This window comes from Pelophylax lessonae, assembly GCF_965119305.1.
Source record: "Pelophylax lessonae genome assembly, chromosome: 4".
Classification (NCBI taxonomy): Eukaryota; Metazoa; Chordata; class Amphibia; order Anura; family Ranidae; genus Pelophylax; species Pelophylax lessonae.
The window spans coordinates 310,116,765-310,138,419 of NC_138771.1; the positions used below are offsets into that span (position 1 = coordinate 310,116,765).

At 42.3% G+C, this 21,655-nt stretch overlaps 1 protein-coding gene across 2 annotated transcripts in view; it reads right to left on the minus strand.

The window, feature by feature from the left end:
• Window positions 1-1,075: 1,075 nt before the first annotated feature.
• Window positions 1,076-21,655, minus strand: part of GPRIN1 (G protein regulated inducer of neurite outgrowth 1) — a 134,388-nt gene continuing 113,808 nt past the window's right edge. For both annotated transcript variants that reach the window (XM_082256611.1, XM_082256612.1), the window contains exon 2: window positions 1,076-3,847. In XM_082256611.1, the coding sequence (XP_082112737.1) occupies window positions 1,154-3,796 (2,643 nt within the window). In that variant the 5' untranslated portion in view covers window positions 3,797-3,847 and the 3' untranslated portion in view covers window positions 1,076-1,153. The remainder of the gene's footprint in view (window positions 3,848-21,655) is intronic.

Genomic DNA, 21,655 nt, shown 5'->3' on the forward strand with positions numbered 1-21,655 from the left:
AGTCTCCATATTTTCACTAATGAGCCAACATAAAAAGAATACATCTGCAGCTAGATGAAAAAAAAACACTCTGTTTTCTGAAGGTAAATTAAAAATGTACTTGTACGCACACCAAAAAAAAAAAAGCACAGCGTTATCGCAATAAACAATTGATTTGAGATCAAATTCACCAGTATTTGGTTAGTTTGACTATTCAATGCGATAATCCTTTGTAGAAAGGTTTCTATCAGACAACCACCTACTACTGCTTGTGTCATATTGTATAGCTACTTTGATCTGACATTTCATGAAAGGCATTTTATAATCTATTTCCATAACTGAGCTCTTATTAAGTATTTGTGACTCACCAGAGCACCTGTCAGTGCTATAGCTGGAGATAACTGTAAAATCGGAGGCTGCAGCCTCCTGTCATCTCCTTGCCCTTAAAACACATACCATACACACAAACGCCCCATGCATTGTACTTATCATGTGATGTAGAAATCATCTTGTAACTGTGAAATGGAAAATTTTTGGTGCTTTTACTACAGCAAGATGGGTTTTAGAATAATAAGCATCTGGATGCCAAAATAATATATAAAGATTTAAAGACCAAGTATAGCATGTGCTGTCATCTTTTCCCCACAGAGTCAGACTGTAATGAAATAAGAAATCAATACTAAAGAAGAAAATATTGGTTTGCACTGGCTTATCATCAAGTGGTGAATTACCACCATTAAACAAGATATATGAACACCTTTTTTGAAGCGATAAAATGACAAATTGATCTGGAAATTATTTAAAAAATGTATGTAGTAAATCTTAACATGTGTCATGTTCACCAAGTGTAGAGGATCATTTATTTATTGTGCGCAACATACTGTAATTATAATAGTAAAAAGTGCTGAAAATAAAAGCACATCCTGTAACATGTTGAACATTCCAATTTCTGTAATTATCAAACTTCATTCCTTATGTAGCTTTAACAATCTTCACAATGGATTGTAGCATTCTTAAGCCTGTTACTGACTTCTGAAACAAGAACTGTTCCTTCATCTAAATCATTTTATACAGTATGTTGTGACCTCCTTGTGAGCTATTCATTAACTTCTGTTTGTCAGTCATCATCTGTATGCTTGTTAAAAAGGCTTAAAATGGCTAAACTCTTATTATTTTATTCAACAGCAGGGGCAGCACGAGAGCAGCAACGGGGCCGCCTGTGGAAAAAGCTGCGGAAAGCACCAGGCTGTCGTTTGCTTTCATTCTTTACCACGGGACCTCTAACAGAACTAACTCGAGTATTTTGAGGTGTCATCACCTTCTCTCGCCTCCCATGTTCCTCAATCTGTTTTTCCAAGTGCTTTTGTATAGCCATGCCTAAAACCTCAACTTCCATTGAAGCTCCATATACTTCCCAGGTCATCCCTTTTTCATCCCAGCTGACTTCCCGCACTGGCTCTGGGTGATCTGATTTTACTTCTTTCACATGAACTTCAGGATAAGAAGCTCTCGGTGATTTAACTCTTGGTGTCATGGGGTCAGTTGCAATTGATCTGGTTTCTACTGGAAAGGACACTTGCATCTCAGCATCTTTCGTAGCTGGCTTTTCTAACAGCTGCGTTTGCATTGATGAGGCTTGGTTTACCCCATCCATTTGGAATACAAATGAACTTGATCCATCCAGTGGAATCATGGGACTTATAGCTATTGATGAACACTGTACCATAATATCAGCTTGAGTTCCTACATCATGGTATTGTGATTTTGTTACTAATGATGTCTTTGGAAGTTCAGTATTGCAAGGGCCTTGTTTTTGGGTCTGGTCATGTTGCTTGGTCATTTGTTCTTCCTGAAAGGGAAATGATGAAGTATCCTGCAAAAAAACAAAAGGACTGACAGCCACAGACACATACTCCACTTTGTGTTCAGCTTGTGTGCCTGGATCATCATCAGGGGGCGTTATTTCAAATGAATATGTTTTAGGTAGCACATCCACACAACCTGAATCTTCTTTTTTCTCATTTCCTTTGGATGTAAAAGTTTCTTCTTTTTTTTGAAAAGTAAAAGAAACTTCATCAGGTGGTATTATCGGGCTCACTGCTATGGATCTATATTCTACTCTTGGTGTAGTTCTGGCAGCTTCATCTGGAGGCAGGAGCTCAAACGAATATGTTTTTGGGAGATTATCTGCATCTTTTGTCTTCTCGTCTTTGTTGTGCTCTGCCACAGGTGAAAGAGCTGTCTTTTCAGATGAGAAAGTGAAAGAGGATGGTCCACCTGGAAGCACAATTGGACTGACAGCCACCGATACACATTGCACACTAGTGCCAGCCTGTGTGCTTGCATCATCATTGTGTGCACATTTTGCACAAGTGGCTTGCTTGTCTGGTATTTTGTCTCCAATTTGTTGTAATGATTGAAATAAAAATGAGGAAGTATCACCTGGTGGGATAATTGGGCTAACTGCAACTGACACACACTCTGCTCTGGCCTGAGTCCCAACATCCTGACTGGGAGGTTCCAGTTCAATAGAACATGTTTTATTTGTTACTTGACCTCCCACTGTGCTACCACAATCAGTTCTTAATGGATAAAATGTAAATGAAGATCCCTCCTGTATAATAATGGGACTCACAGCTACTGATTTATATTCCACTCCAAAAGCACTGTGATTGATGTGTTCTGGTGAACAAATTCTTTGAAGGGTATCAGTTTTTCCAGCATCTGTTATTTGCATTGTAGCAGATGCCTTTGGATCTCTTTGAGGTTGTGCACCATGATCTGTCTGAAATATGAAAGATGATGAGTCACCTGGTGGAATAATAGGGCTTACAGCTACAGACCTATACTTTATTTCCGTTTCACCATCATGATTAGGAGGGGTGAGCTCAAAGGAAAATGTTTTTGGTAGATCCCCTTTTTTGTCGGTCACCTTATCGTCAGTTCTTACGTCATATGTATTTTCACCACTTGGCCGTGGAGCAATTGTTTTAAAATTGAAAGAGGATTGTCCATCAGGTGGAACAATTGGGCTAACAGCAATAGATCTGTACTGTTTTTCTTGTGTATCATCCTGTCTGTTTGACAGCATTGTGCCAGATATTTGTGTTTTTCCACTTAGTTCCCCATTGGAAAACTCCTTATATTCCACTGACCCTTCTTCTTGGGTTTCTTTTTTTTGTTCCTTAGCAGTGATGTTTGTGACTTTCCCCAATTCTGATTCTTCAATCGTTTCTTTCTTATCGTTTTGTAGGGAAATCTTTGCTAATGTATCTCCTTGAGTTCTACAATCTCCAGGAACAATATCTGTGTTTGTTTCTAAAGAATGTCTTGCCTCTGTCACAATGGGATCATTTATAGCTTGCCCTTTGTAATCCCCAATATTTTCAGCGTAGCAGACATCTTTTTCAGTTGTTCCCATTACACTTGACACAGTAATACTTGGGTTCTGTATAAATGACTCTTGTACATTGATATCAGACTTGTTTAAGTCTACTTGTCTTGAAGAAGTCTGGTCTTCCCTGCCTTCATGGAAAGAATATGTGATTTCAGCATCTACAGAAATGTCTTTATGCACCTGTAAGATACTATCTGCGTCAGTGTCAAAGCTGAAGCTGCCTTCTGGAAATTCATGGTCTCCATGTACGCTGACACAGAAGTTCCTCATGCAGAGATCCTCGCCATCGAACCCTGAATTATGTGAAGGATCTTCGGCCTGCCAGATCCTTGAAGATATAGGAGAACGCAGAGGAACATTCTCACTGGCACCATCAGGTCTCGACAACTGTAATCTTTGAAGCTCTTTAGGACTGCCCATCTCTGGACCAGGCCTTTTCCATAATATTTCAAAACTCCCACTGAGAATATCCTGAAATAAATTACAAAGAAGAAAGGAAGAATCATAAGTAGAGAAAAAAAAAAGAGAATGCACAGCAATGCAAATGTAGCATTACAAAAGTGTACATAATCTACGTATATGAGACATTTTCAGTTTTTCTCCAAAGACCTAAATTAAACATTTAAAAAGTAGGCTGCTCAGTTGGGCTGAACATCTGTAAGAACGTTTTAGCCTGTAAGTCTGGAGAAGTATGGGTTACTATTCTATCTATATGCCCATTCATGGCCAATATGGGTGACTAAAGTCACATTTATAGATCGAGCTTGCTATATGAACACTTTAGGCTAGCAAACCTGCTCTGATAATTATTGATTCCCCTAAAGACAAGGTAGTAGCATCCAGCTACTCTTCCCTCTCAGACAGGAGTATCTGAAGGCAATTGGATCATATCTGAATATCTAAGTGCCTTCAAAAATCTAAGGGCACCTTAACTCCTAAATTATTACTAAAATAGTATACCCAGGTTAAGAGCTAACAAAACAGTTGATGTGACTTGATGCCTCAATACAGTCAAATGCTAAAACACACCAAATTTCTAATTTGGACCTTCTGCAACTTGGTGGCTCGCTAGATCTCTGTATATTCCAAAATGCCTATATTCTTATGGGTCCTGAAATTTCAGCTTTTAAAGTGCAGATCAGAATACTCTATATTGTCAACACCAATCTTTTTCTGATCTCACGGTTCTCTTTCACAAACTGTATATACTACAGTGTGATAAAGAGGTTGAACAACACACAAATTACATGGCAATTGACTGCAATACAGTACAGAAGCCTACTAAATTTAGACTGCATAATTTTAGCACCTTTACTCATCAGAATTAAAAAGTGAGGAAAGCCAAAACATTTTGTTTAGTTGTGATAGAATAGTGAGGGTTTAGACAATCTGCTGGTTGGTTGTTTCTGTCTCTGTCTCTGTGCATCCATCAGTTGTAGCTGTGAGGTACACTAAACAACATGTCTTTCTTAGCTGTGCCTGTGAAGGCTGCTTAGAACATCAAAATGTGAAATTCATTTTATGTGGCCCACACAGATGTACCAGGTGAGGATATCAGCGCCCTGGGTATAAAAGACCAAAATGCGATGCATTTGGTGCTGACAGAATGCACTAATCTGTGTCATTTCTCATTTAGCCCTCTAGAGCCTTACATTCATCCACAACATCAAACAACTGACATGTGGCCTGGCTACAGATATTAAACAAATAACATATGCTTAACAAGCATGAAAATACCTCCTAATAACTACTGCTTGATTCCAAAAACCATGCAGGCACTGAGCAGTAAATTCCATGTTGAATTATTCAGCTAGAGTACCTTGCAATCAAGGCCCGATGCTGTGCCAGGACCAGTAAGCGAGGAAACTGTTTTGGTTGGGGACAGCATGGAAAGAAAATTGGCTGGTCTGAACCTGTGTTTCACTGAAAAATGCACTAGGTCTCAAAACAATTAAATTTTTCTCAATGTATGAATATACTGTATGCAAAAAATTGTACAATAAGCACATATGTATATAAATTTTAACATGCAGTTTAAAAATCCAGCAACCTACTAAGGTTAGTGCTAGAGCATTGTATTAGAAGTTGAGTATTAAAAGCGGTAAGCAGTCCTGAGTTATATGAATTACTTCCTTTTTAAAACAGCAATTTAAAATTAAAATAATAAAATGTATCTTGAGCTGAATCTTTTTTTTTTTTTTCATTTTGAAACCTCTGTGTTCAATCTATTTCCCAGATTTCCCTTTATTTCTTGTCCTGTAAACACAATAGGAAATCTCTCCAAAGAGAGGAAAATACCTCTTAGACTGTCACTGAAATAAAAGTCCCTGTGAATGAATTTTCCTTTTCTCTCACTTTTAGTCCCAGGGACAGTGGTCATCAGGACAGATTTCTAGGGCAGTTTCAGTAAGGCCTCTTTCACACTTGTACGACTCCAAAGTTGCACCGACTTTGGAGTGCAACTTTGATGCAACTTTGGTGCAACTTTGATACATCTTTGACACAACGTTGGATGGGTGCAACATGGATAAGACTTTGGCTTTGACCAGTTTTAATGGACAACTGTTGCACACAAGTTGCATTGTATAACAATTTGGTATGACTTTCATGCAACTTCTGAGGGTTAACATTGAAGTCTATGGCCCTGAAGTTGCATGAAAGTCAGACCAAAGTAGTGCGTGAACTACTTTGAAGTTGCTGCAACTTTAAGTTGCGCATATATGAATGGTTATCATTGGAAAACATGGGGAACGACATGTCGTGCAACTCTGATGTCCAAAGTTGCATGACAAGTTGCACAAGTGTGAAAGGGGCCTTAGACACTTTCAAGAAAAATAAAATAAATATTAACTGATGTCTCTGTGTAATTTTGAGGAGCCATTGACCATTTGAAAAAAAAAGAGTAATTGTAAAAAAAAAGTATGACAGTAGACTGTGGCAATGAAGACTAAATTAATAAATGAAAAAAAACCAAAAAGAAAATCCTAAAAAGTAATCCAATTAGCAAGCACTAAGAATCTAGCTATTACCTGTTTCCAAAATTTAGGTTATAATGAAAAAGGCCAATGTTTCATATATTTGCAAATATATGTTCATCTACCCCATAAGTGTCACTGATGGCAGGCCCCTAGGTCTCAGACTCTACATCTCTCACTTGGTGCCCTGGGTCCCTACACAAAGAACATCCATGACTCTTTTTTTAATTTGTAGGAGGCAAGTGAAAGTTGTGTTTGGGACTTTAAATACACCACTATGATAACTTTGTGTATAAAAGGATAGAATCAGAAATTATTTTAAAAACTTTGTTTTATTTCATACATTATAAAAAAAAACACACATAATGCTATCTACAAAATACATTACAACAGTAGGTGTGTTAAATCTCTTGAGAAGGTCAATGCATTTTGCGGGTAATCCGCTTCTTCAGGACCAACAAATTTTAATACATGATGTAGCACCCTCCTAGGTAGGTGCTAGGAAAACCTATAGGGGGGGCCCGGCCTGCTTATCAGGGGGTCTGATTGTTCAGCTAGGCTGCCATGTGTTCCCAGGTGTGTCTGTTGAGCTTGGGGAGTCTCCCCACTGTGTCCAATGAGGGCTCTTATTGGGCAGTAGAGGAAACCTAACCAATAGCACACCAGGGCCTGTATATATCCCAGAGGGCAGAATCTGCCGCAATGCATCCTGGGATGGGGTATAAGTCTGAGGGGAGCACATGACAGGGTGTCTTTGGTGGGAAGCAGAGTCCCAGGAGGAGGGTGATGGCTGTCTCTCCATCTGTAGGCGCTAGAGAAGGTGTCCTTGGCAGTTGGCCTGAAGGACAGAAGGTTGAGCTGTGCTGCAGAGAGGGATCCAGTGTGCTGAGGACCGAGTGGAGCTGCTGGGGCAGAAGTTTCCAGGAAAGCAGTGTCGTGAGTAGTGTAAATTGCCCAGGGGTCTGCCTAGGATAGGGGACCACTCCAGAAGGTTGGAGGGATCCAGGAGCCAGATAACCAGTAGAGAGGGCTTGGAAAGGGGTGCCTGTGATTATGCCCTGAAGATAAGTGTGTGTGAAAGAGGGTGCCGGTGCGGGCCCTGAAGTGTTAAGCAATGCAGTCTTACAAGTAGCTACCTCAGTGAAGAGGGGTCAAGGAAGCTTTAATTAGGACTTTGTGCCACATGAAAGTGTCAGAAGTCAGTTCAGCATTAACAGACAGCAAGTCAGTGTTAACCAGCGTCAACCGGCCTTGACCAGCATTTAATCAGCGTAAAGGCAGCGCCAACGGGCGTTTTTCAGTTGTCCCACTCAAATTGTGTATAGTTGAGCCAGAGGAGTATCCCACTCATCCCTTCTCCCATCCAAGTTCAAAATAAATACAAAAAACCCAAAGATACTGGACTGTTCCTTGTCTCAGTGCTCACACTTGGAGAACATGCTTAAATGTGCTGTTGATACTAGCGGTAACCCAGGCGGTAACCCTATTTACAGAATTAAAAACAAATCCCATTGGATAAATTGTAGCATGCAGTGTTAAATGGAGGGAGAGATCAATGGTCCTCTATAGCTAACCGGCACATGGGAGGGTAGCCATCAGGTATAAAGATCAATAGAATGGACCTTAGAGCAGTATATTAGATGTATTACAGTTGGTTTCAATCAGGGATAAAAAATTGGAATATATTGAAGAACATAGGATGTGATAGCAATTTTTACATAGTTACATAGTTTGTAACGCTGAAAAAAGACACCAGTCCATCCAGTTCAACCTATGATGTGCGTGTGTGTTTGCTGTTAACCGTACATTGTATACCCTTGTATGTTGTGGTCTCCAAGGTGCCCATCCAATAGTCCTTTGAAACTATCGATGCTCCCTGCTGATACCACTGCTTGTGGAAGAGAACTGCACATTCTTACTGCTCTTACAGTGAAGAACCCCTTACGTATTTTAAGGTTAAACTGTTTTTCCTCTAATTTTAGTGAGTGGCCACGTGTCTTATTGTATTCCCTTTCTCTAAAAAGTTTGTTCCTTATGCTAGGGTCGCCAGTACAGTATTTGTACATGGATATCATATCCCCCCTCAATCTTCTCTTCCCCAGAGAGAATAAGTTCAGTGGTTGTAGTCTTTCCTTATAGCCGATGCCCTCCATTCCCCTAATTATTTTTGTTGCACTTCTCTGGACTCTCTCCAGTTCCAGCACGTCCTTCCTGAGGACCGGTGCCCAGAACTGGACAGCATACTGCAGATGTGGCCGGCCAGAGTCTTGTAGAGTGGTAGAATAATTTCTTTATTTCTGGAGTGAATCCCCTTTTTTATTGCATGCCACTGCCAAGCCTGTTGTCCACCAGTACCCCCAGGTCTTTTTCCATCCTAGAGTCACCCAGAGGGCCCCCCCCCCAGTGAGTAGCTTGCTTTTGTGTTTCTGATGCCCAAATGCATTACTTTACATTTCTCAACATTAAACCTCATCTGTCATGTAGTTGCCCACCCCATTATTTTGTTCAGGTCCGCTTGTAAGGTTTCCACATCCTGTATAGAAGATATTGGCATGCTTAGTTTAGTATCATCCGCAAATACTGAGGTTGTACTAGATATCCTCCTCTAGATCATTTATGAATAAATTAAACAGGATTGGTCCCAGGACAGAACCTTGAGGGACCCCACTTTCCACACCCGCCCAATCCAAGTACTCCCCATTAATCACCACCCTCTGGACTCACCCCTGAAGCCAGTTCTCTATCCAGGTACTCACCCTATGGTCCAGACCTACATTCCTTAGTTTGTACAGTAAGCGTTTGTGGGGAACAGTTTTAAAGGCCTTTGCAAAGTCAAGATACTCCACATCCACAGGCTTACCTTTATCTAGGTGGCAGCTCACTTCATCGTAGAAGGTTAATAGATTGGTTTGGCAAGAACGATTTTTCATGAATCCATGCTGATCACTACTAATAATACCATTTTCATTACTAAAGTCTTGCATATAGTCTCTTAACATCCCCTCCAAAATCTTACAGAATACTGATGTTAGGCTGACCGGCCTATAATTACCCGGGATATATCTCGGCCCTTTTTTAAATATTGGTACCACATTGGCTTTTTTCCAATCAGCTGGCACCATACCCGTCAGTAGACTATCCTTAAAGATCAAGAATAATGGTCTGGCAATCACCTGGCTGAGCTCTTTAAGAACCCTCGGGTGCAAGCCATCCGGTCCCGGTGATTTATTTATGTTAAGTTTCTCTAGTGTAGTTCTAAGTCTATCTTCTGTTAGCCATGGGGGTACTTCCTGAGGTTTATTATTTAGTTTAGCATTACAAGCTGGGTTAGTGTAGCCCCCCGATTCCTTTGTGAAGACTGAAGAGAAGAAATTATTTAACACCTTCGCCTTTTCCCTGTCCTCTGTGGCCAAATTTCCTTCGTCGTCTTTTATGGGGCCAATGTGTTCTGGCCTCGCTTTCTTACTGTTTATATACTTAAAGAATTTTTTGTGGTTCTTTTTACTCTCTTCCGCTATATGTCTCTCGTGTTCTATTTTAGCTGCCCTGATTTCGCCTTTACATTTCTTATTACACTCTTTGTAATGCTTGAATGCTGCCAATGACCCCTCAGCCTTGTATTTTTTGAAGGCCTCTTCTTTAGTATTAATATGCATTTTTATGTTGGAGTTTAGCCACCCAGGGTTTAGTTTTGCTCTTTTAAATTTATTTCCCTTTGGAATGCACTGGCCAATCCCTTTGTTTAGTATGCTCTTGAAGCACTCCCATTTTTCCTCCGTGTTCTTTGTTCCCAGGGTTCTATCCCATATGATATTTTCTAGCAGAGAGCGCAGTTTTGGGAAATTGGCTCTTTTGAAATTCAGTGTCCTTATATTACCCTAATTGCTATAATTAATACTGAAACTTATTGACCTATGGTCACTGTTTCCTAAGTTGCCCCGTATTTCTATATCCGTAAGCAGGTCTGAATTGTTGGTAACCAGTAGGTCAAGTACCGTATATTTTCTTGTCAGTGCATTCACCATCTGACCCATGAAATTGTCCTGCAAAACATTTTGGAACTGCCGAGCCTTGGCTGAATGCGTGTTCCTTCTGCCCAGTCTATATCTGGATAATTAAAGTCCCCCATTATAATGACATTTCCCATCCTTGCTGCCAATCCTATCTGTAAAAGGAGGTCCGCCTCCCACCCTCCTCCCTCTGGCTGGGGGGCCTATAACATATGCCCAATATTACCCTCCCTATAGTGCCTTCCCCTTTAAGTTCTACCCATAGGGATTCTGCCTCGTCCATAGCTCCATTATTAATATCATCCCTCATATTTACCTGTACACTGTTCTTAATATACAGACATACCCCTCCCCCTTTTTAATATACAGACTTACCCCTCCCCCTTTACCTTCAGGGGAGTACCCTTGAATGGTCGCCATCCAGTCATGAGAGTTGTCGAACCAAGTCTCTGTTATCCCCACAAAATCTAAGTCCTCCTCAAACATCAGCAGCTCCAGCTCTCCCATCTTGTTAGCCAGGCTTCTGGCATTGGTATACAAACCTCGTAATTTTGACTGGTTGCATATATCCTCGTTTGATGTTGTTTATAGGCTGCTCTTGTGATTTTTTCCCCATACCCAACTTGGATTTAGGTACTCTAAACACCCTACCACTAATGTCCCCATTTGTGCTCTCTGAATCTTGCTCCCCGCTGGCTAATTCTACATCTGTACCCTCCCCCCCATCACCTAGTTTAAAAGCTCCTCTAACTTTATGGCCATCCTCTCACCCAGTATGGCTGCACCCTCCCCATTTAGGTGCAATCCATCCCTACCAAAGAGCCGGTGGCCGACTGAGAAGTCGGCCCAGTTCTACAGGAACCCAAAACCCTCCTTACTACACCAGCTCCTCAGCCACTTGCTAACTTCCCTAATCTCCCGCTGCCTCTCTGGTGTAGCTCGAGGTACAGGTAGTATTTCTGAAAATACTACCTTGGAGGTCCTACTCCTCAACTTAGCGCCTAAGTCCCTGAAATCGTTTAGGGCTCTCCATCTTCCTCTGCCTATGTCATTGGTACCCACATGTACCATGACAGCTGGGTCTTCCCCAGCCCCACCCAGTAATCTGTCCACATGATCCCGCTGACGAAGTCTATGACGCAACGCATACGGGGGAGGAGCCTGCACGTCATCACGTCAATTCCCGGAGGCTACAGGCAGTGTTTAGATGCTCAGAAAGTCCGCACTACTTTAAGTGCTTGAAATTGTAAGTGTATTTTCATCTTTTATGTATAAATAAATAGCCTTATAAATCAGAGAGCACTAGATCTCTTTTTATTTCCACACCGGATGCCTTATATACCTGGAGAGAGTATCTGAAGGCGGTGATAGGAAGGCGTACCAGGCAACTGTGATTATCCCAGAGTGTATTTGACTCTCAGGAGTCTATCTCTAAGGTGAGCTGCTAATCTTACACTAGTCACCAGGAGCACTTGGAGTGAAGCATGCAGCACCTTTGATCACGTTCACGGATGAAGATTGTTTCAGTTACTACTGTGTCACTTTTTTCACTGCGAATTGGGACTATACGTTTTGATTTTATCACTTGGCATCACAGTTTATGGATTGATTTAGATTGATTTTGATAAGATTTGGTCACAAAATATATTTATATATATATATATATATTTTTATATATTTTTTTATCTCTAAGGATTGATTTATTCACTTGGCGCAGCAATATTATATATTTAGTAATAGGTACTCCCAGACACTCAGGTAGTAATAGGTACTCCCAGACACTCAGGTAGTCTTCGGAGATCTCTGAAGACATCACCGGATGTGACGAATCGTGTACGATTTACAACACACAGCGTGACGTGCGATTGCAGGTGGAACGCAAGCTGGATATTCCCCGCTCACCACTCTGCAGCTGGTTTGCTACTAGCACACACGGTCACAAACGGCCCACAACGGCCTAGGAACTATATATATTTTTTATGTTTTCTGCTATTTATTTGTATTTGCCCTGATTTTTTTACCCATGGAATGGGAATACATTTTACGTTTTAAAAATATACTACACTATCCAGAGCACCTTTTGTCTTCCTTCATATACTGGCCCCATATTTAATGAGGTGAGAGGAGAGGAGGGAGTCCACCATCCCATCCATCCCACGTTTTGGAGAGCCATGAGGAGACCCCCATTAGCCTGGAGGCTATTAAAGCATTACTGGTCTTGATGCTATAAGGTATACAAGACCCACTCCATCTGGTAAGTGACCCACCCTTATCTTACCACAGTGGAAAAGGAACCAGAGCTGCACTACTGTCACAAAGTGAACAGAAAATTTCCACGTTGAGCTCCTGCACTTTTTTTGCGTTGGATAAGCATCATTTGCACAAGAGATCCACTTTGAACTTTATCACTACAGTCACATGTTATGGACTTGATCATATAAGCCACAAGCACTTTATATCTCAGTATTAATTATTTATTTATTTATACTGAATTTTCACCATTGTATGAAATATTAAGTGTATTATTTAGTAACAGTTCTTATCAAGGTATTAGGTGTTTTATATGGTACACATCAACTAGCAATTTTATTACAAATCATCACTATTTTTATCACAAGACATACATTTATTTTTTTATTTAATTTGTATTAAGGTGTATACATATAAGCAAGCGCTATAGGTAGCCTCACTATTAGGCTATTTTCCCACTATCTTAACAAACATGTTAATCTTTATTTATTAAAATTTTTAACATTAAGTGCTCGTTCTTCACACCATAACTGCATAAAAACTGATAGGAAAACTTCAATTGCATGGACATTTGCTTTGCATTTCACATCATCTGATTGTGCATTAATGCATAATAAAGTGCTGCAGTAGTGGACTCACTCACTGCAATATGTTACTGCAGTGCAGTCAGTGCAAAACTGCTAGAAAAAGAGCAAGGCAACAGCTACACGTCACAGTGGATTGGGCTGGAGTCAGTGGAGGATTACCTTTGTCTGCAGTAGGGCACTCACTGCAACTACAGCAGACAGTGCAAAACTGCTAGAAAAAAAGCTAGGCAACAGCTAGACATTGGATTGGAGTCAGTGGACTACCTCTGCTGTAGGGCACTCACTGCAACTACAGCAGTCAGTGCAAAACTGCTAGAAACAACAGCTAGGCAACAGCAAGACAGTGGATTGGAGTCAGTGGACTACCTCTGCAGTATGGCACTCACTGCAACTACAGCAGTCAGTGCAAAACTGCTAGAAAAAAAGCTAGGCAACAGCTAGACAGTGGATTGGATTGGAGTCAGTGGAATACCTCTGCAATAGGGCACTCACTGAAACTACAGCAGTCAGTGCAAAACTGCTAGAAAAAAAGCTAGGCAACAGCTAGACAGTGGATTGGACTCTTAGCAGTAGGACACTCACTGCAACTACAGCAGTCAGTGCAAAACTGCTAGAAAAAACAGCTAGGCAACAGCAAGACAGTGGATTGGAGTCAGTGGACTACCTCTGCAGTATGGCACTCACTGCAGCTATTGACGTCAGTGTAAAACTGCTAGAAAAAAAGCTAGGTGACAGCTAGACAGTGGATTCGATTGGAGTCAGTGGACGACCTCTGCAGTAGGGCACTCGCTGCAACTACAGCAGTCAGTGCAAAACTGCTAGAAAAAAAGCTTGGCAACAGATACACATTGGATTGGATTGGACTCTTAGCAGTAGGGCACTCACTGAAACTACAGCAGTCAGTGCAAAACTGCTAGAAAAAACAGCTAGGCAACAGCTACACATTGGATTGGATTGGACTCTTAGCAGTAGGGCACTCACTGCAACTACAGCAGTCAGTGCAAAACTGCTAGAAAAAAACAGTAGGCAACAGCTAGACAGTGGATTGGAGTGGAGTCACTGGAGTGGACACTACTCTTTTCAATACTCCCAGTTAAGTAGAACAATATTATACTGCAGAAAGCAGAACATTTCAGCATGTCCATGGCACCTGTTAAAGGTCTTCTGTTTTGTTCATACAATGCTGCCACTTCATAAACATGCTCAGGAGGAGAGGAGGACAGAGGAGCAGAGAGAGAGAGAGAGGTATCTTCTAGCATGGGAAGTAAGTCTTTTGCAGTGTGCCTCATTTTCTCTCCACCACTGAAGAGGATGACTTCTTCTGTCAATTACTGCTTCTTTCAAATAGAGATGAAGTTCATCATCCGGGCTCATAGTTGCAAATTCAGAAAAAATTGAATCCTCCGCATGAGGCCCCAATAAAACACTAAAAATGTCCTGATAAATTCGACTGCGATGAAGAAGATTCTCTTCTGTTCGTTGACGTATTTTTGGACATTCGTCTGTTTTTGCAGCATGCTGCTCTTCATAAAAATAGTGTTCTGGACTTGTCTTTTCAGCAGGAACGACCTGCACCTCCTGTTGAATGTCTTCTGTCAGCCATTGTTACGCCTTAGTCAATACATCATCAGAAGAGAAAATATGGTTCTTGTATCGAGGATTCAAAAGACTTGCAAGCACAACATTTTTAATCTCTTCATGCTTCTCAAAACCTATATCAATAAAAGCTCTTTGGTTTGACAGACCAACATTTGAAAGTTGGAGGGTGTTGTGTGCCATGATGACACAGAGGTCTGACGTATTAGCAAGCCTCATTCCTTGAGGCATGTTTGCCCCACTGTCTCCAAGTTGCGCAAGCATCACTCTGTCTTGGTTGATTCCCCATTCTTCAAGCATGCCTACAAACATTTCTCTACTGTACTCAGCTGTGTGTGATCCTTGCATCACTTTTGTATTCAACACCAATTGCCTTTTTGTCCATCCGCCGTCAATGAAGTGGCATGTAAGAATCAGCAGTGACTCTGACTCCGTTTGTGACCAGCAGTCTGTCGTGAATGAGAGTGAGTTGCCAGCATTCTCTGGTTGCAGCATAGCCTTTACTTTGTCAACGACCTTTTGGTGTAGCTTTGCCAGCATTTCGGTTCGATAATACTGCTCACTCTTCAGTATGTAGCTTGGCTCAAGCATGGACATCAACCGCTTAAATCCTGAGTCAGACACCATTGTAAATGACTGGTTATCAGTGACAATCATCTCTGTGATTACTCTGTCCAGCAGTTGGGATCTTCCATCTGAATCTAGACAGTGACATTTGTTTTTTTCACAAACATATCTGTTATTGTTGCCTGGGATAGTGGAGGAGGTATTGAATCAAAATCACATTGATATTCATTTTGTTTTTTTCTGTGCTGCATGATACAATTCAATATGATGAACTCTTAGATGGGCCCAAAGATTTGACGTATTTCTGTTTTTTGCAGTTACTGATCCCATGCTTATGTTGTTTTTACATGTGTGTGCTTTTCCTGGAGATGGTTGAGACAAGAAATAGTCCCAGACCACACTTTTACTCTTTCTCTCCTCATCCATCTCCATTTCAACTTGAAAGACACAAAAAAGATTAAAGAAATGGCTTACTGAAGCTGAAGTTGCTGCTGATGCTGGCACCCTGTTGTGGGTTAGTGGCTGAAGCCTGGCAGTGTGGCTGGCTTGGTGTCACCCTGTTGTGGGTGGCTTGCTTGCCAGAACACTGTGGTGGCTGGCTGGCTGGCGTCACTCTTGTTCTGGGTGGCTGGCTTGCAGGAACACTGTGGTGGCATTGGCTGGCTGGCTTGGTGTCACTCTGTTATGGGTGGCTGGCTTGCAGGAACACTTATTTAGGCTGGCTGGCTTGGTGTCACCCTGTTATGGGTGGCTAGTTGGCTTGGTGACTGGTGTCACCTTGTTATTGGTGGCTGGCTTTCAGGAACAGTCTGTGATGGCTGGTTGGCTGGCTTGGTGTTACCCTTTTATGGCTGGCTGGCTGGCTTGGTGACTGGTGTCACCTTGTAATTGGTGGCTGGCTTTCAGGAACAGTCTGTGGTGGCTGGTTGGATGGCTTGGTGTCACCCTGTTATGGGTGGCTGGCTTGCAAGAACACTGTGGTGGCTGGCTGGCTTATTGTCACCCTGTTATGGGTGGCTGGCTTTCAGGAACAGTCTCTGTTCTGCCTGGTTGGCTTGCTTGGTGTCACTCTGTTATGTGTGGCTGGCTTTCAGGAACAGTCTTTGTGGTGCCTGGTTGGCTTGCTTGGTGTCATCCTGTTATGGGTGGCTGGCTTGCAGAAACACTGTGGTGGCCGGCTGGCTTGGTGTCACCCTGTTATGGGTGGCTGGCTTGCAGGAACACTGTGATGGGTGGCTGGCTTGGTGTCACCCTGTTATGGGTGGCTGGCTTGCAGGAACACTGTGGTGGCTGGCTGGCTGGCTTGGTGTCACCCTGTTATGGGTGGCTGGCTTGCAGGAACACTGTGGTGGGTGGCTGGCTTGGTGTCTACCTGTTATGGGTGGCTGGCTTTCAGGATCACTGTGGTGGCTGGCTGGCTTGGTGTCACCCTGTTATGGGTGGCTGGCTTGCAGGAACGTCTCTGTGCTGCCTGGTTGGCTTGCTTGGTGTCACCCTGTTGTGGGTGGCTGGCTTACAGGAAAACATGGTGGCAAGTGGCTGTAGCACAAGGCTGTGGGAGACGTGTGAGGCGGTCTTAAGTGCAGCGCGCGGTGAAATGGCATCACGTATGGGCTGCACTGGCGTGAGAGGCAGTGTTAGAGGGCAGAACGTGAGCGCGCAACATACGGAATGGCATCACAAAAATATCGGCAATATCGGTAAATCCAAACGCGGATACAGATATATCCGGGAAAGTGCATATCGGCAACCGATATATCGATGTTGCTGATAATCGGTCGATCTCTAAAATGTACCATCATAAAGCATTTTAGCACTTCAGACCCTTTGATTGGTTGTGTTACTGTAACTGCCCTCTTCAGGGACCAGAAAAGATGGCTGCATCTGCAGCTCAGTAGCTCTCAATACCACCAACTATGGTGGCTGAATCTAACAAAAAGATCTTAGGCTGAATCTCAAAAATGTCACAAAGAGGGTGATATACCCAAACTGGAGCACTCAGAATCTGGTGCAGCTGTGCATAGTAGCCAATCCATTGGTTTCTATGCACAGCTACACCAGATTTTGCACTCTCCATAGTTCAGCCATTATGCATAGAAACAGAGAATCAGAGACTTCAGCACAGCTTAGATCCCTTGAGGAAAAATGCATTATAGTGTGAACAGGGCACAAAACATTTGTTTTATGTGTGCCCTTGCAGAGACTCACATTTTTAGAGCAGAAAAACAACATTTCTGCACACAAACTTTGCAAATTTTTTCACAAAATTGCTACATTACTTAATATTACTGAGTCTTGTTGCAGGCACTTAGAATAAATTGCAGTGCATTTGCTCTTCATAAAAGGGAAAAACACATTTTAATTCATTTGATTATTAATCACACCCAAGCTGGTGATGCCATGTTCCCACTAATCGTGCTGTTAATAACCAGATGGCTAATTTAGCTGTCAGCTGGACAGATTTCACTTCAACAATCCAAGATAACCCAAATTATGTAACCCTGTACAGTACATACAGGGTATGACTGATTCTGGTTTTTAACCTGGATCACTGGGTCATTGATCCCCAGGGATGATATTTTCATGGTTTATTAGGTGCCAGCTCACATATATGCGATGACAGACATTGCATGTGATTCGCAGCGCACTTTTCTGCAAATCACATGCAGTGTCTGTGCGATGCGAATTCAGCCATACAGATTTTATGGATGAATTCACATCACATTCGGAGACACAACTAGCACAGGAAAGTTTTTTGGGCCCGCACCAGAATCGGATCGCATGAATGTTCACACCTATGCGATCGGATTCATGTCCGAACTGACAGTTCGCACTGCAATATGCGAACTGATCTGGGGGTGTCGTTAACTTTGTATTGACACTCCCAGCCATTCACATTTGGCAGTGTGAACTGCCTGCGAGTTGAATGCGATGCGGGAACCCGCAGTGGATTCGCAGGGTTCCCGCATTGCATATGTGAGAACCGGGACTAAATCTCATAGTGCATGTAAAATACGTGTGCAAACCGTGCTTAAGTCTATGCAATTTCTCTGCACAGTACAGTGAATTTCAGTCAGCGCATTTTTTAGTTATTTGTGTGCCCTTTACCTTTTGTACCTTATTTTATTATGACCTTTTTTTGACATTGTTACAAGATTTTTCTTCCTATTTGTATTGTTGCATTAAATACAGAGATTTACAGATTAGCCACTTGAGGGAATATTGTTTATGAATAAGCCTAATAAAGCTTACAAGTTTAAAGTGACTCTATCCTAAATGCAAGTTGCCTGGCTGTGTCTGGCTGTGTCTCACTTTAAGTTGAACTCCATGAAAAACAGCTACATGCACTTATACAATTCATATTAGAGAGCATTTTTGTTCTGCCGAAGGATTTATATTTCTGTCCATCCAGTTCTGAGATTTTCACAGCTTTGTCTAGCAGGGCAGGTAGCTCCTGATGACGTCAATGCTGACGAAACGCGTTGAACTGGACCGCGCGTCACTTCGTCACTTCCGCTGAGTGTGGTTCCATCTCGTGGAACGCACCAATACCCAGACATCCGGTCCGAGTGCCTACCGAGCAAGTTTGCTGCATATACCGATCCAATACTGTGAGTGGATATTTTAATTTTATTAAATATATTATCAATTACTACACTATGGTCGGTTTACTCTTCTTTTGGGGCAACATATGAACAAAGTATGAGCACCTCAGAAACATCAAACCAGAGGGTTAGCGTGGAGACACCTACACACACCAGGACCAGTGCCAGAGACATAGCCGGACTGGAACCAGTAAAAGCATATCTGCAGGATCTCCTGGACCATCTGTATTGCTGTGCAGAGCCTGCTACCCCTTTTAAGGGGAAAGCATTGCGGTGAGTGCAATTCTTATAGGGGCACTGCATCACCGCACAGAGCACAGCCAAGTAAGAAATTAGCACAAATATCACTGTCTCACCTACATTTTTAGCTTCCTTTTTTACCCTTATTGATTGGGAACAACATCAGCACTTTGTAAAGATCACAAACTATTTATTTATTTTGGACTATTTTTGAACCAGCACCTTCTATTAATTTTTTATTTTTTTAATATACGTATTTGAATGAAATATCACAATATATACATTTATTTGTTATAATTTTATAATTGATATAATTATATCTTCATCTGATATTATATATATAATTATCTATAGTGTATTTGCACCTTCTAATTAGTAGATATTCACTGCTTCACAAGTATATAAAACAGCACTTTATATTTATTTATTTATATCTTACCATAATAGTAGTTCACTATCATTTATTTATTGTGGCACTGAGCACGCGAGCACTTTATTGAACTTTTTATATATGCCATAGAGTGTTTTGTATATGCCATAGAGTGGTGTTATATGTACACCATCTCCACACCCATTTAACAGAACGCCATTGCTTACTAGTGTCTACTACACCAACATATTAGAAGTAGCGCCAATACCCTTCACATTTTTATATCTAGCAGGGCAGGTGCCTTGGTTTCTTTCAGGTCTCCTTCCTGCACCCAGCCTGTAACTAGACAGCGAAGTAGTAGGAGCAGAATGATAACCTAACTTCTCTGTCACTGCTTTCTCCTCCTATCAGCATGCTCAGTGTAAACACATGAACAGATTGGCCACAGTGCTGCTTCTTCCTACCCTACTCTAAGCTCTGCTATAAATAGATTGCAAGAGGCTGAGGAGTTTTCATTTCTCCCACGATTGTCCTATCAGGCTTCAAGCCCCCTGACCCTCTGTCTGAACAGTGCTGATTGGCCCTGTGCTGATCACATGCACCCTCCCAAGAAAAAAAAAAACTCTATAGCAATACTTACCAAACTGTGCAGCCTGATTCTATAGGCTCTGTAAATAATATTTTTTTTTTGGAGTCTGTGGAAGAAGGAGATGATAAGAGAAGACAGGATCAAACAGCCTTTTTACACAACGCTGAGGATCCACACTAAGGGGTATAACAAGAAATACATAATCATTCCCCTTGGGTGGCATCTTTATTGTTATTATAGTGTCCCATATTTCAATATGCATCCATCCACAGACCCCGTTACCCCCCACAACACATTTGTGGGGAGGAGACCCTTGTCCTCTCAACTTTGGAATAAGCTGCTTTGTCAATGCAGGTGTTTGGAAGCTGGCAGTGGGTTATAGGGGGGAATAAGGATGACAAGGGGTAGGGTGTTAGAAAGGTTGCAGTGGGGTGCATGGTGTGATGAGTGTTTTGTCGCTTTGACACGAGGTCTCTCGGGGTATTGCTAGCAATGCTGTTAGTATCCGCTCAGCAAGTTACACACAGGCCGGATGTTCTTCTTAACCAGGGAAGGGTTTATTACTCACTCAGAACATGATGACATTCTTACATGGAGAAGTCTTAATCCAACAGGCTTCTGTTCTTACCAGATGTAATCCCTTCTCAGTCTCATGTGGCTGCTTCCAGTCCCACACACAATGTGTCTGACTTCCCGGTACAGCCCCTCCCCCCCAACATGCATCAGGAGAAAAGGGTCAAGGGTCACAGTGATCCCGCACACACATCACAATGAGGATGAGGATAACAGGAGGTAGGGTGTTAGCAAGGTGGCAGTGGGGTGACAGGTGTGATGTAGATGACAGGGGGTAGGTTATTAACAAGGTTGCACTGGGGTGCCAGGTGTGATGAAAATGAGGATGACAGGGGGTAGTGTACTAGGAAGGTTGCAGTGGGATGCCAGGTGTGATGAAGATGAGGATAACAGGGGGTTGGTTGTTAGCAAGGTTGCAGTGGGGTGCCAGGTGTGATGATGATAAAGATGACAGGGGGAAGTGTGTTATCAAGGTAACAGTGGGGTGCCAGGTGTGATGAGGATGGCAGGGGGTAGTGTGTTAGCAAGGTGGCAATGGGATGCCATGTGGGAGGAGGATGAGGATGACAGGGGGTAGGGTGCTAACAAGGTTGCAGTGGGGTGCCAGGTGTGATGAATATGAGGATGAGGATAGTGCTGATGGATGGGAGGGGGTAGTGTATTAGGAAGGTTGCAGTGGGGTACCAGGTGTGATGAAGATGAGGATGACAGGGGGTAGGTTGTTAGCAATGTTGCAGTGGGCTGCCAGGTGTGATGAAAATGAAGATGACAGGGGGTAGTGCGTTAGCAAGGTGGCAGTGGGGTGCCAGGTCGGAGGAGGATAAGGATGACTGGAAGTAGTGTGTTAGCAAGGTGGCAATGGGGTGCCAGGTGGGATGAGGATGAGGATGATAGGGAGTAGTGTGTTAGCAAGGTGG